At 45.9% G+C, this 15,951-nt stretch overlaps 1 protein-coding gene across 2 annotated transcripts in view; it reads left to right on the top strand.

The window, feature by feature from the left end:
- The window catches only part of MYOT (myotilin), a 673,370-nt gene that overhangs the window by 392,574 nt on the left and 264,845 nt on the right, over nt 1–15,951 (top strand). For both annotated transcript variants that reach the window (XM_078653296.1, XM_078653297.1), the window contains exon 10: nt 14,218–14,362. In XM_078653296.1, coding sequence (XP_078509422.1) covers nt 14,218–14,362 — 145 coding nt within the window. The remainder of the gene's footprint in view (nt 1–14,217; nt 14,363–15,951) is intronic.

The raw sequence follows: 15,951 nt of genomic DNA, 5'->3' as shown, positions 1-15,951 counted from the left end.
ACATGAGGTGGAATAATTTCTGTTGTGGCTGGCGGTGGTATTTGGTCGCCTAGGTGGTTTACAACAGTACAGGTGCTGTTAACTATCATAGACAGTTCATTAGGGCTGATTATAGGGTTCTCTATGGGAGGTTCATTTGCAGGAGGGATTTCAACCGGGCAGGTGCAAGTGGTGTTGACTGTCATGGTTAGATTGTTTGAACTTAGGGCAGAAGTGTCTATATGAGATTCACTTTCACTTTCTCCAACAAGTGTATCCGGGAGTCAGTCGTTTTCATCGAGGGAGTTGAACACCTGGAATCTGTTTGATGTTGGAACAGCGAATTGACCAAAGATGTTATTTCCAGACCCGATTGTATTGTGGTAATTGAGGTAGTTGGGGTTAGGCATTCTGTACAATTCCATAGGTGGTTGTGGAACATGCTGATTGCTAAAAACATGAGGGGTCGAAGGGTACGAAGGATACCCAGCTAATTGTACAGGTGCCTGCTGTGCAGGTGGGTAAGGTGTATTAGTTGCTCTAGGATGTTTAAAATTCTGCACCGGAGTCTTAAACCCCACCAGATTTCTATAAAAGTAATCCAAAGGAAACAGGGTTGTGTTGTAGTCATTGTCAGAAGGGATGGGCGCGTTCAAGATGGAGTCTCGTGCCCATTCAGTGGTTTTGTAATTTATAATTACACAATCCCCGTTTATTTCCTTTTTACTAGGGCCCACCCACCCTACCCTTTGAGTTGAAATAATCTGGCCTGCACCACTTAAGGGGAAACCACAATTATGGACAAGCCAGTGTAAAATTTTGTTTTTGAGGGTTTCGCTGTTTTCGAATTGGGAGGGTTTGAGTTTTGGTACATTGGCAAGAATTGCTACCAAAGGCCTGCTTTCTGGTGGGAGATTGATCACGGCGGGGATAATATTATTATAGTAGCTACGCGCCGGTGGGTTCCTGCTTACTGGGGTATAGTCCTTGGGCACCTCCCCATTTACTCTGTGAGAGGTGGATGAAGATGGGCCGTTGGTGACGCCACTTTGTAAATTTGTGGTTTTACCGGTAGGTGCTGGGGGATTCGTATTTCTCACAGGTGGAGCCTGTGGTTTAAATACAATATGGCCAGTCGTATTGGCCTTATTCACGGTCGGAACATTTGGGATGGGTTGGGTAGTTTGTGTAATTTGTGGGCCTAGGTGTTCAAGGATATCTAATTTAGCTAGGCCCAGTTTTTCCAGATTTTCCACCTTTTTACCTATTTGCTCGAGTTTGTCGTTTAGGGGAGCAATGAGGAGCTTCATAGCATCCATAATTTGGACCAATATGGGCTCCATATTAACTGCAGGTCCTGGATTTGGCACCGGCTGTACACTTCCATTAGATTGTTCTGTGGGAGGTGTTGGTAAAATGATCTTCTTTCTTTTGCCCTTATGTTTCATACATCCCCTAAAGGGGACCTGTAGTTTCCTAATATGAGTGCGTCTGGTTCTACGATGGGCAGTGCCCCGGTTGGTTGTACTATTATCGCTGCTATTATTGACTAGATCTATTGTATGCATAGTGTCTGCGTTATCGCAGTTAAGCAATGATGCGCTAGGCGCAATACTAGGGCCCAGTTCCTCGGGTGATGTAACATTGATCTGTAGATTAGGGGTTAGGGACAGACGACTGTCCCTATCTTGGGATATTGTGGGGGGTGTGGGAATGTCTTCTGTGGGTGGGGGCACAGTTCCTGGAAGGCCTGTGTAAGATTGCATCAGAATGGAGTCGTTTGATAATGCTGTCATGTTAATGTTATATACAGTGCTGTCAACAGGTTGTGGTGTGCGGTGAATTAGACATGCGCTAGGTGCTAGAGACAGTCGTCTCTCAGTGTTTTCGATGGCATTTGCTACCACTACGATTGTCTGTTGAAGCATGCGATCAATAGCAGTTAGCGTTGGTAACGGTGTTTTAGTTTGAGCGGTGGTCCTTGCAACCGAACGTGTATTAATAGGCGTTTTTTTAACCATGTTCTTAGTGGTGGGTTTAGAAGCAGTTGGAGCCATTTGCAATATGTATTAAATCACACAACGTATTACCTTGGTGGTCACTGCGAAATTGGCCAGGGGGTAGTGCCCAGCCCAGTCTCCTCAGGCCTCTGAGGGCCGCAGAGGGCCCGCCCTTTGCCCGGGCTTAGCCCCGGGCACGGCCCCGCGCGCGGTCCCGCGACGCGGGAAGGCCGGCCCCTTAAGCAGCGCCTCCGGGCGCCAAGCCTCTACGCGACTTCCGCTCGCGTCGCGGAGGCTGCTGGGAGTTGAAGTCTCTACTCCCCCTGCTCGGCTGCAGGCCCGGTGGTGGAGGGCTGCAGCGGGGGGAGGAGACAGCAGGCAGCAGCCGCGGTGGAGGAGGCACTGGGTCCCCGTTCTGTGAGGCAGAGGAGTCACCTGGGTCCCTGGACGCTAACAGGCAGGCTGGTGGATGGTCCGGCGTGCAGGTAGGCTCGCGTGCTGTAGTGCTGTGACCGACACCCGCTCCCCAGCAAGGCCGGCCCCTTAAGCAGCGCCTCCGGGCGCCAAGCCTCTACGCGACTTCCGCTCGCGTCGCGGAGGCTGCTGGGAGTTGAAGTCTCTACTCCCCCTGCTCGGCTGCAGGCCCGGTGGTGGAGGGCTGCAGCGGGGGGAGGAGACAGCAGGCAGCAGGCGCGGTGGAGGAGGCACTGGGTCCCCGTTCTGTGAGGCAGAGGAGTCACCTGGGTCCCTGGACGCTAACAGGCAGGCTGGTGGATGGTCCGGCGTGCAGGTAGGCTCGCGTGCTGTAGTGCTGTGACCGACACCCGCTCCCCAGCAAGGCCGGCCCCTTAAGCAGCGCCTCCGGGCGCCAAGCCTCTACGCGACTTCCGCTCGCGTCGCGGAGGCTGCTGGGAGTTGAAGTCTCTACTCCCCCTGCTCGGCTGCAGGCCCGGTGGTGGAGGGCTGCAGCAGGGGGAGGAGACAGCAGGCAGCAGGCGCGGTGGAGGAGGCACTGGGTCCCCGTTCTGTGAGGCAGAGGAGTCACCTGGGTCCCTGGACGCTAACAGGCAGGCTGGTGGATGGTCCGGCGTGAAGGTAGGCTCGCGTGCTGTAGTGCTGTAACCGACACCCGCTCCCCAGCAAGGCCGGCCCCTTAAGCAGCGCCTCCGGGCGCCAAGCCTCTACGCGACTTCCGCTCGCGTCGCGGAGGCTGCTGGGAGTTGAAGTCTCTACTCCCCCTGCTCGGCTGCAGGCCCGGTGGTGGAGGGCTGCAGCGGGCGGAGGAGACAGCAGGCAGCAGGCGCGGTGGAGGAGGCACTGGGTCCCCGTTCTGTGAGGCAGAGGAGTCACCTTGGTCCCTGGACGCTAACAGGCAGGCTGGTGGATGGTCCGGCGTGCAGGTAGGCTCGCGTGCTGTAGTGCTGTGACCGACCTCAGAGTCAAAAGGCCATGAACAACAAATTCAGCAAAAAGTAGGAGAAACGAAAAACATTTGGGGTTACCCTGCAGAAAGGGTTGTTTCCTGCAGTATCTTGTAGGGATCCTCTCCTGGAGGACTTCGACTGTGGCTGCAGATTTAGTAGACCTATTCCTCTAACACCTCATCAGCCCTCAACACTCAAGCAGTATTATTCACAGGCGAGGGCATTCACTTGCAGTTATTGAATAGAATAGGGAATGACCATCTCAGAATTGATGTGCCCATAAAATCATGCTCTTTCTCTTTTGATGGATTCAGAACTATGTGCACTTTAAGCCTTATAAGCAGTGGCAAAGATGGTTGAACTGGCATACTTCTAATAGATATATTTAACTTCCCTTTATGTTCCTAGTATATGGTGTTAACAGTGTACCTATGGTCTGGAAGTAAAATGCCATGAGTGCACTGCAGCACCCATTGTGCCATCCACTTCAGTGGCAAAGCAAACATGGCTTCAGGCATACACGGTTAGGGTGAAGTCTCAGGGCCTGCACCCAGCCACGGGCCATATTTCAATGGAATCGATAGGTCACTAGTAGAGCTCTGCCCTCAGGAAATTATAGTCATTGTTACTCTAAAATGTGTTATATATAGTGTAATTTAGAATGTTAATACAGTATGCATTTTTTTCATGATACTATTTAAATAGAAGCTTATTTGAAGCATAATTGTATAATTGGTTTAGATGGAAAGACTGCATGATTGTTGAACATGAGGAGTTCATGCTTTTTTCGAGGATTATGTAGCACAGTAGTGTATTTAAAAGCAGACAATATTACTTTCAGCCACAGTTTAAATTAGGCAGAGTTTAGAAATTGTAATGAACATTAAAATGTTTTGCCATGTCAAAAATAAATGACTGATCACCTCCTGGGATTTCATTAAGCATTTTTGAGTGGAAACAGTGTTTTCTCATGATAATTCAAAGGGAGATTTGGTTAGTGTTCCAAAAAGCCGACATGAGAATATATAGTCTATAATTTTATAATTCTTCCTAATACATCTCAGAGTACGACGGGCATGTTGACTGAAACATACTTCATGGCATCTACATTTTAAACAAGAACATGGCAACATTTCGATACACAGTTTATCTTTTGTCTTCCGTCATATTCACTTGGAGTAGCTATTTGCCACCAGGTGTTGTTCCATGCCGAGGAGTGCTGTCTTCTCCGAGTTGAGCTTTAGGCAGCCGTTGCTCATCCAGGCTGTGACGTCCTGCATTGCTTCCTGGAATTTGAATCTGGTGGTAGGGGTGGTCCTTGGTGAGGGAGAGGATGAGCTGGGTGTTGCTGGCATTGGATACTATGCTGAGGCCATGCTGTCAGACGATGGCGGTGAGGGGGGCCATGTAGATGTTGAAAAGGGTTGGGCTGAGCGAAGATCCCTGTGGGACTCCGCAGTTGATTTCCGTGGGTTCGGAGAGGAAGGGTGGCAGCGCTTATGCTGCCCTCTATCTTTCTGGTGATCTGCTCCCCATAAACCACAGTGTTTTGTGTTTTAGTTACTCGTGAATCACACCTACTTTTGTAGGATGCGGTTCATGCTATTGGGGGAGACACCAAGGCTGACTTAGGTGGCCACAGCCCATGGTGAGTTCCTAAGATGGGATATGTATATGGTTAATGACTTTGCTTTGGATAGACCCCATTACTAATTGAAACATGTCCTCACCCTGCCTGTGATAATGAAATCACAGCTGCCATCTTTTGGCTGCCTGTGGATCTCTCCTAATCGCATAATGTCCCTCCCTTTTCAGCATGCATAATCAGTGACATATGTCAAACAATCCCAATTAGGGCCATAGACAGAGGACTGCACTCCCTACTCTTCTAAAGGGGCAGACATCTTAAAACGACTCCTCTTCCATTAAGAGCCCTACACCTGCTCTCTCGCTCATCACCCTAGCTCCTCCCTGCTCTCAATCAATCAATCACTCAATAAGGAAATTGTAAGCGGCAGCTGTTGCTCATCCAGGCTGAGACGTCCTGCATTCCTTCCTGGAAGTTGAGTCTCGTGGTGGGGGTGGTCCTTGGTGAGGGAGAGGATGAGCTGGGTGTTGTTGGTGTTGGATACTATGCGGAGGCCATGCTGTCAGACGATGGCGGTGAGGGGGGCCATGTAGATGTTGAAAAGGGTTGGGCTGAGCGAAGATCCCTGTGGGACTCCGCAGTTGATTTCCGTGGGTTCGGAGAGGAAGGGTGGCAGTCTGATCCTTTGGCTTCTGCAGGTGACAAACGATCGGATCAAGTCAAGGGTGGCTCCTGGTATTCTGGCATCGTGTAGTCTGTTGGCAAGTGTGCGGTGGGAGACGGTGTAGAATTCTGCTGACAGGTCGAGTAGATTCAGGGCTCCGGTGTGGCCTTGGTCGAGGAGGATGCAGATGTGGTCTGTTGCGTCGAGTAGGGCGGTCTCGTGCTGTGGTTGCTTCAGAATCCGGATTGAGAAGGGTCGAGGATGGCGTTGTCTTCGATGAACCTTGTCAGTTCTGCATTGACGGTCTTCTCAGCAACTTTCACCGCGAAGGGGAGGAGCTAGATGGGCCGGTAGTTCTTGAGGTCAGTCGCATCTGCTTAGGGCTTCTTGAGCAGGGTTTGACTTCTGCACATTTCCAGTCGGGGAAGGGGCTGCTCTCTAGGGTTGTGTTGATGGTGTGTCGTAGTTCGGGTGCGATGGCGGCTCTGTGATAGATGTGTGGTGGGCAGGGGTCCGTGGGGGGCCCTGAGTGGATGCCTTTCATGGTCGAGGCAGTCTCTTCGGTCCTGATCGGCGTTGTCCAGGAGGAGATGGTGGGCTGGCTGGCATTGCTGGTTGGTGAGATGGCTGAAGAGTCAGGCGTATGGTCGTTAAAGTTGTCGTAGAGGTTTTTGGTCTTCAGGTGGAAGTGGGATCCGAGCTTGTCGCAGAAGTCCTGGGAGGGGGTGATGTCCATGGCTTCGCTGCGGGCTTGGTGAGTTCCTGGATGACGCTGCGGAGTTCCTTGGAGTTGCTGGAGTTGCCAAGGATTTTGATGTGGATGAAGGTCCTTTTGGTGGTTCTGAAGCATTGGTGGTATTCCATCACGACAACCTTGTAAGAGGTGTAGTTTTCAAGTGTCTTGTTGTTTCTCCAGCCTCACCATGGAATCATCCCATATCAATACATTGAACGACCTGCTATCTTCCACTGGCAACAACTTGTTCAAAATTGTTTATCCACCAAACTTAACTAGAAATGCTTCAAAAAATCTCAAACACAAAATACTCAAATTGAATAAAGAAACTCTCCTCCTAGATTCATACTTCGGCTGCAATAAGGGATCGATAATAAACAATCTAATATTTTTCACCAACCCCCACGCCCAATGGAAGAAAATATTATCCACCATACTCAAGGTCACCTCCACCAAGAAGATTTTGCACAGCCTCAAACATCTTATCGCACCTTCATCTGTATACAATGCTGAAACCACAATTACTATTACCAGCAACAACACTGTACTCATCTAATCATAATCTGGAGCTCTTTGATAATCTCTTCTTTTGCATTAAACATATAACGGGCAAAGATCTAACCCCCACTCCCTTGCCTCCGAGACCAGCCACTACCCCACTAAGCGATCCCCATACACACCCTTTCTCACCTTTCTCCACCACTCTCCTGTGCCCTCTACCTTCCCTGTCACCCATGGCTCCATTACAACCAGGACTGCTCTCACCCACCTTGAGAACGATAACACTAACCCAACTCACCACAGTACTACAATACAGAATATGACCTTCCCACCTAAGAGGGACGACCCCACTACAAGCACCCATCTCCCTGCCTACTGCAGTCTCAAAATAAAAAGTGACCCGTATACCAATGCTGAACTCTGGAATAACAGCATTAACTCCTCTCACGATCAACTGTCTGACATTGCGAAGTCGTTCGCCACATCTACTATTCATAAACCTCCCACCTCTGAAGTAATTACAAGTCCCCTTCCCGATAATACTCCCCCAATCAGGAACTAAATTGGACCCACCGCACCACCTCCAATTCCAAAATCCTCTTTCTTCCCATGCGTCAACCCTTACACAATCGCACAGTCATTGACGAACATCCATCCCCATTTACCGGGGCCTCTCCAAATCATCAATATTCTCATCACCCCCAAAACCTCTTATACCTCCCCTTCAAATCAACCCAACACCACCCCCACTCTCGGGTCAACGCTTGATGACTTAAAAACAGAATTACATTTAATATGAGCTGAAATACAGAGCCTACTACATACTACCTTTAAACTGGAGCATAAAGGAACAAATCATAAAAAACATTACTGGAACCAGAATACTGTCGGCTTCAAACACCCTTTTGCCAACAACCCTGCCGACACCAAGTCTCCTCTACCTAAATGGAACTGTACACCGAATCTAGACTTCTCCTTCCGGCCTAATAGGATAGCTAGTCACTTATCAAACAAGGACATCATTTCCCTTCTCGCCTTCTGCAAACATGCACCTATCAAACAAACTATGCCAGTGGGGAAAATCCAGAGAGTCATCAGTTACCCACATAGGGATCATCATCCCATCTTTAAGCCCATTACCAAATCCAGCCTCAAATCATTCCTTGTATCTCATCCATTCATAACTCTATTGAAAACGAACCTAAAATGTGCATTAATCAACTGTAGATCTGTTGTGAAACGTGCTGGCGATATTGCTGACCTCATCCTCACTCTTGACCTGAACGTCCTACTACTCACAAAAACATGGCTTAATGAATCCTAATCCCCCACTCTTTACCTCCTAATCCCTCCCAGCTATGACATCACTCATTTGGACCATTCAGGCCGAAAGGACCGGGTCACTGCCTTTATTCATAGGAATAATTCTCGATTAAACAAACTCACACTCAACCCATGTCCTCATGCGAATACCTCGAGATTAATATCTCAACTAAAGACAACACATTTTGTACACTGTACATGATCTACCACCCTCCTGGTGACAACCACAAATTCATTGAACAAATCATGAAGGACATCTCTACCAACAATGGATCACACAACAATTATATTTTCCTTGGGAATTTCAATATCCACTGCTCAGACACAAACAACCCTCTGGTGAATAGATTCAAATCCTTACTTCATGACCTCAACTTGATTCAAGTTTATGACAGCTCGACACACAATAAAGGGGCCACATCTGGCCTAATAATAGTAAAGGAGCACACCACCCATATTGACTCCATCCTACAATTTTTTGTGATTGTTCTGGATCTCACCGTGTGTTCATACTGTGTAATGTACACATGTACTGTACAAGGTAAAAGAAAACTGATAAATGTAAAATGAAACGTTTTTCATGGACACAATAATTCTGCACAATGTCTAATAATGCATTGATGGTTTTAATAATTCACTATGATCTAACTTTTGATAAATGAAATAAAAATTAAAAAATATTTTCTATATCAAAATATATAATTGTCATGTATAAGATTTGTAAGCATTGCACATTGACCTGTATTATGTAATTGTTGCTATGCTGGTATATATTTACAATTGTGTATACTTGCCAAGGCTTTTTCCCCCAACATCCTACCAGGCAACTGGACTGACCACCACTGCATTACATTCTTCATAGCAGAAAGGGTGGTTACTGCCAAAGGCCAACCAGTGAAAGCGAATGCTGGGTCAGAGACATCAGAAATATCAACGCACTTGTGCTATCTGCCCTCAGTGACAACATTCTATCTCCACCCTCTAATATCTCAGACACACAAGACCTCACTAACCAGTATATCAACTCCATGTACAACATCATGCATGCCATCACTCACTTACAACTAAAAAGAGTCCAGATCAAAAAAACAAATCCTTGGTTCGATAGCAGCCTTAACGAAGAACGTTGCTCACTACGATCAGGGAAACGAGCATGGAGAATCTCTCTCTCTCCTACTAACCTCAATCTACTGAAACAGCACATGAAAGTCTACAACAGGCATACTAGAAGTTCCAAAGCATCTTTTTCAAACTACAACTAGACAAATCTTCCCAAAAAACTGCTTGAAATGATCAAAAATCAAACCAACAGGAAACGTTCAAACGTGCAAATTCAGCACCACCGAGCTGCGAGGTATTGGTGTCCTTCTTCATTGAGAAAACAAAGATAATTGACACTGATCTCCAAAAAGCTGTAGAGCTCTGATATACCAACAACCCTCTTCCTCATTTTCCCATACTTCGGGGAGAACGCCCTGGAAGCCCCTCAACTAATCCAAAAAACAATGCCTTATGGTCCTCCTTCAAGACTATTTACAGTTTTGACCTCCTTAAGCTACTATCTTCTCTAAGATACTCTAACCACTTCAACAACCCCTTACCCTCCAAACTTCCCAATGAGATCAAACACTCCCTACCTCCCTTAAGGATCAAGATTATTGATCCTCCCCTAACACAAAGCTCCATACCCGATTGCTTAAAAAGTGGCCAGATCACCCCTATATTAAAATAAACCTCATTCCGACCAGTCAGACCCACACAGCTACTGCCCTTTCTCCAATATCCCAACTATGACCAAGCTCCTGGAAAAATGTGTACATCGACAACTATGCAACCACATAGACCAATTCCAACTCCTCAACCAAAGGCAATCCGGTTTCAGGCCAGTTCACAGTACTGAAACTGCTCTCCCCACCCAACCGAACTCCTCACATCAAAGAAGGCTCACACAGCTTACTGCTTGAACTGTACCCCACACATCATAACCTCATCAAAATCACTAGGAATAACCTTGGACAATCATCTTTAATTGCAGGATCATATCAGCGCCTCCACCAGGGGGACCAACTTCCACCTACTGGTACTAAGGAAATTAAAACCTTTCATTCTGACCGCAGATCTCAAGACAGGTGTTCAAGCAGTAGTGATCTCCAAACTAGATTACAGCAGGGCCACCCTAGTGGGGACTACCTAAAGCAAAACTGCCACCACTAGAGGCAACCTTTATCACAGTGGCTCAACTTATCACAAGCTCTAAGGAAAGCAATCAAATCACCCCAGACGTGAAAGCACAGAACTGGCTACCCTGTGACCTAAATATCCATCTAAAACTAGCCCGCCTGACTCATAAAGCTTTTCACCACAACACTCCAACATACCTGGCAAGGAAACTCATCCTATCAGGCAAAAACAAACTTTCAAATGTCCTGGCTCCATCCTACTGAAGTCCTACAAATAAAAAAAAAGAAACCTACAAGCGTTCCTTCTTCAGAAGAAACCCCACAATTTGGATCTCTCTTCCTCCAGAGGCTAGAACCAATGCCTCAACTGCCCTCTTCAAACGAAATGTAAAGAAACTACTAATGAACAGATTCCTTCCCTATTGAAGATGCATCCGTCCCAGACTATTTTCTCCATGGTCTGCCCCTCCATAAGACTTGCTGGTCCTTCTACATACACACTGTTACCTTTTTCTATGATGACACCCTACACATTATTTAATAGACTTCCCCGAATCCAGACTTTATGAATGCCAAGTTATGTTCTATATTGACTTTGCTGTTCTCCCTCAATTGTATACTCATATCTGTGTATCTTTTTGTGTTCCTGATGTACAGTGCTGTGATACCAAAAGGGTAATGTTTGTGTCATACAGAACTCAATTAAACAAAAACAAAACATGAATCGGTAATTACACATACTTAAAAAATTATGTCAATATTGCATGCATTTGAATATGAGCAAATCTTCACACAAAGGTAGGTTTTTGGCATAGCTGAGTGGAGAAGCTGTAAAAAGGTGGTGAAATCCCTCGCATTCACCAACCTTTAGTAGGTTGTTTTCTGCTCTGATAAATGTTGCACAGTTACTCCTTTTAAAGACAGACCTAAGTATATTTATTAGGGTTAGGGTTGGGTTGCCACCTCACTCCAGCTCATTTGGGATACTGTCTCGAATCTGCAACCTATTACCTATAAATCCTCATTTTCTGTTGTCTTAGTCTATTTGGTTCAGTGGAAGCAAAACAAAACCACAACACTCACAAAGTTTCAGGACTGGAAACAGTGTCCTTGATGATCTGGAGGGAAGTGTTCACTCTAATTGGGCGGAGAAGGGGTATACAACACCCACAGATTTGTATTGGGCATTTAGGAAGAACTTTGTTTACCAAGGAAAATATTTTTCCTTTATAGAAAAACAAAATGATATGCCCTGTGTAAGAAATTGATTATTGGATGAGGGCGTGGAAGCCCCGCTCAGGCAAAAACGACTATCCTTGTCATTATGAACCACAAAGTCAATAAATTGACCTGTGCTTACCCCTCTGGTACCTTGCCACAAAAGCAGTCAGGCTTAACTTATAGGCAAAGTGTAAAGTATTTATGCAGCATACAAAGAGTAATAAAGTGAAAACATAGCAAAAGATAAATCCCAAACCAACTTAGTAAAATAGGGTGCATTTTAATAAATAAAATGACTCTAGAACGACAAAGTTCCAATCGGTAGAACCAGGTGTATGCAATTTAAAAAAGTTTTGATGGAGCAAGGGCTTGATCCGGGGATTAGATTAGTCCAGCTGAAAAAGTTTCCTTCTCAAAGTCTGGCGCAAAGAGTTATGTTCGCTGTGGAGGAGGTTTTGAGAAGCCAAGGAGAGTGTTGAGGATGGCCATTGCTGTAACGCAAAGAAGAGGCTGGGCGATGCGGGCTCTCGTCGCTGTAGCAAAAAGAGCCTGTCGAACGTCACATGCAGTCGTTGCTGGAGCTCCACGCTGGTGGTCAGTATGAGCTGTTGTTGCTGAAGGAAGAGTGCAGATCTCATGTTGCCAGTTGTCACTGCAGTAGCTGTAGCAGGGGTGTAACACAGGCCCCCGTGATGCGGGGGTGCCCCAAGCTGCAGGGGCGCCCTCGGCACAGTACTCAGTGATGAGAGCTCTGGATTAAATCTGGAGCGGGGCCCCTCCGTGTACCTTGCAGGGGGCACCCCCCTAAACTTTCGTTACGCCACTGAGCTGCAACCGAAGAGTCGGCCTCACTGGAGAAGGGCATTAGCGGTCATCGTGGGAGGCAAATTCTTGACACGAATGGGACCATTCACAGTCATGAAGAGGGCAAAACATCAGAATTTCACCTTTCTTCTTAAAAAGTGCTCAGTTGATGCCAGCCAAGGGTCCAAGACCTGCAGAGGCACCTCATGGGGATCAGGAACTCACTCCAGAGAAGGCCAGCAGGGTTCAGGCAGGTGCAAATATCTAGATGGGTCCAGTGCAACAGGTCAACTGGGCATTTGTATGGAGGTTTCTGGAGCTTGTTTTGTCCCTGAATCTCAGGCTGGAGATCAGCCAACTGTCCCTTGAAGTCACTCAGGTTAGACTGGGAAGAAGGGAGCAGGCCCAGTCTTCTTTCTCAGAGAGCAAGGCAATCCCCAAGCAGCAGGGCAGAACATGTTGGCAGGGCAGTCCTTCATCTTTAATGTCCATAGATCCATGAGTGCTTTGATGAGTGGCTCAGGAGCTCCAATATTTATCCCTGGTGCACGCTTTTGTGTGTTTGTGGGGAACACCCTGTCCTATCTCCATATCTGTTTCTTGGAAGTTCTTTCCTTCCCCTGTCAAGGCTCCAAAATATCTGGGGTGGCAGTAGGCTGGTTTCAGCATCTTCTGTGTGTGCTGGTGCCAATCTCTTTGAAGTGTAAGTGGTGCAGGGAACAGCCCCACCCCATCCATCCTGGCTAGATGTCCCACCCTGCCCACTCCTAGTCCCCTTTGTGTCACTCTCTGGGAGGAATACACAAAACCCCAACAGCAGAACCATTTACAGTCATGTATTCAGCATGCTGGTAGAAGGCACAAATGGCTAGTGCGAGAAAATGCCAACTTTCTGCAAGTGGCATTTTCAGAATTGAGGCTTTAAACCTAATTTCATTTGAGTCTAAACAGCATACCTCCATCTGCTCCCAGTCTAAAGTTAGCACTTATTAAATGTAATAAGGTAGCCCAGTGTTAGCAAATGGAAAAGATAGGCCTTAAAGTAGTGAAAACGACATTAGGATTTTTTTCACTAAAGGAGATGTTAAACTTAAATACGCATGACCTACCTTTTAAATAATACACACCCTGCCTTACCTTAGAAGTGATTTACAAGTGCTAAAAAAGAAGGTTTGGGCCTGGTAAAAGGTTTATTTTGCGAAGTCGAAAGGTCAGTTAAAACCACTTCAGGCTGCGATGGCAGGCCTGAGGCATGTTTTAAAATGCTGATTTAGTGGACGGCACAGTAAATGCTGCTTCTCACTAGAAGCATTCACTTTACAGGCCCTGGGTACCCATCGTACCATTTATTAGAGACGTCCAAATCAATTAAATGTGCCGATTAGTGTAGTCCAAATTTACCATTTTTGAAGGAAAGAGCACAAGCACTTCAGTATTGGTTAGCAGTGGTAAAGTGCACATAGTTCTAATGCCAACAAACACCAGTCCAGCAAAATAGAAAGGGTGAAGGCGAATACCACGCCAAAGATATCAGTTCTAATATTGTGTAAATGTGCATTTGGTACACTTGTGAATGTATATTTTTTTTATTGTGAATATTAATGAGGACCTGGGCAAATTGCTGCTTTCTTCAAGTACTCCTAGATTTCTGTGTGAATTCAAAGAAAGCCAGACATTTACTGATACTGGTTATTTTCTCCTAAAATATACATTTCAGACATTTCACCCACATTCTATGCAGCAAATGCATCAAGCAATAGATCAGACTGTTCTTAAGTATTTTTCTTCTTTAACCAGTTACTTAGAACCCTCATACAAGAATGTGCCGAGGCAGCCACCACCCACCTCTGACCATCAGATTCAAGGAACTAAAAATGCTCTGATTCAAGACCTCGAAAGAAAGTTGCGGTGCAAAGACAATTTATTACAGAATGGAAATCAGGTATGATTTTTTATAAAAAGAAGCTGTATTCCTAATATGTGTGCCTGTCAGATTAGAGCATATCACCATTGCCCTGTTTATTGAAGTGGTCAAAAAAATACAGAATGCTTCAAGTTAGCAGCATGATGAGATCATACAAGAGTTACACTCAATAGGAGTCCATTAATAGCAATCAATTATTGAAAAATAATCCAAATACTTAATGTACTGTCACATTTTTAAATTAGTAAATTTAGGTTCACTAAATATGTTCACTCATAAACACCGATAGAGATGTACTTTAGTACAGCCTGACTGACCAGGATTTAGCTTTAAAGTTAAGACAGCTATGTTTGTTGAATGCAATTTTTACAAAAAGGAACATTAGGAACGTGTGCTAAATGGTAGAGGAGGTCATGAAAATTCGTTTGGGGAGGAAAGGAGTGAGGCCGGACACTACATCAGATACCAGAAAAGTTTGCTCCTTTTTATCTTGGTGTATACAGTCCACAATTTGCGCTCCCCTCAGTGGTGACTGCAGTCACCATGATGCAAAAGAGCTAACTTTTCTGACCACAGGGGGAATGGAGCCCACTGCGAAAATGTGCCCTTTTTTTCTCTCTGCCGGGAAAATGTTTCCACGTAGAGAAAGCCATTGCCCTACACCGCTACCAAATAGGAGGGTCAGCCATTCCCTCTACCACACTGAAATGGCAGTTACTCCAGCATATGACCGGAGTAAATATTCAATCATTTCCAGATTGTGAATGGGTCAGATCAGTGTTTGGGAATCAACACTTCCCACCATTTGCATATGATTTACTACTGCTTTTTTCTACACTCACGGCAAATAATCCTCAGTGGTAAAACCATTTACATCTACCATGCATCCTTTGGTGAATGCCTGGCAGGTGTAAATTGAGTTGCTTTCAGCCATACACATACCCTTTTAGCCAAAACACCTCTGCGATTCAGGCCCTCTGAGTAGTCACAATCCCTGCAAGTTATCAAGCAACTCTATGTTTGCCTTAAGTATGGCAATGCCCTCAATTATACAGGACCTGAAGGTGATTATTTCTTGCAAGGTGGCTACAGTCTCCTTCATCTGACCTTCCAAAACCTGACCTTGGAATTGAGTTTTCTTCTGCTACTGCTCACCTTTTTGCACTTTCCAGTATGCAGATGCTTTCCCAACCTCTCATGCCTCTCACTGTAGGATTTGGTGATATGGGGATCACCAACACTGATGCTGACTTACCTCAGATCTCTAACCAGAGTCCAGAGAAGGTGACTACTGTATCATCTACACTCTGCTGATTCCTAGATTGCTGCTCTAACAAGGGCAAATAGTTGTTTAGTCATTCCAGGGGCATTTAGGCACGCCAAGCCGGCCAGTGAGCAGAGAATGATGGCACTTATCAGGAGCTCTAAAGAATTGCAGCCATCTTATGTCTCTGATGGCCCTGCTGTCCATCTTGCATGAGTTTAAACAGTGATTTGATATATTACAACCACAACTAGCAAAGTCCCCCTTATTTACTAGTGCAACACGTGTATGAATTAATTCATTTGTTAATTATATTTATAGTGCTACTGTGTCACTTTACAGC

This window comes from Lissotriton helveticus, chromosome 7 (genome assembly GCF_964261635.1).
Source record: "Lissotriton helveticus chromosome 7, aLisHel1.1, whole genome shotgun sequence".
Lineage (NCBI taxonomy): Eukaryota > Metazoa > Chordata > Amphibia > Caudata > Salamandridae > Lissotriton > Lissotriton helveticus.
This window is presented reverse-complemented; position numbering and strand designations above follow the sequence as displayed.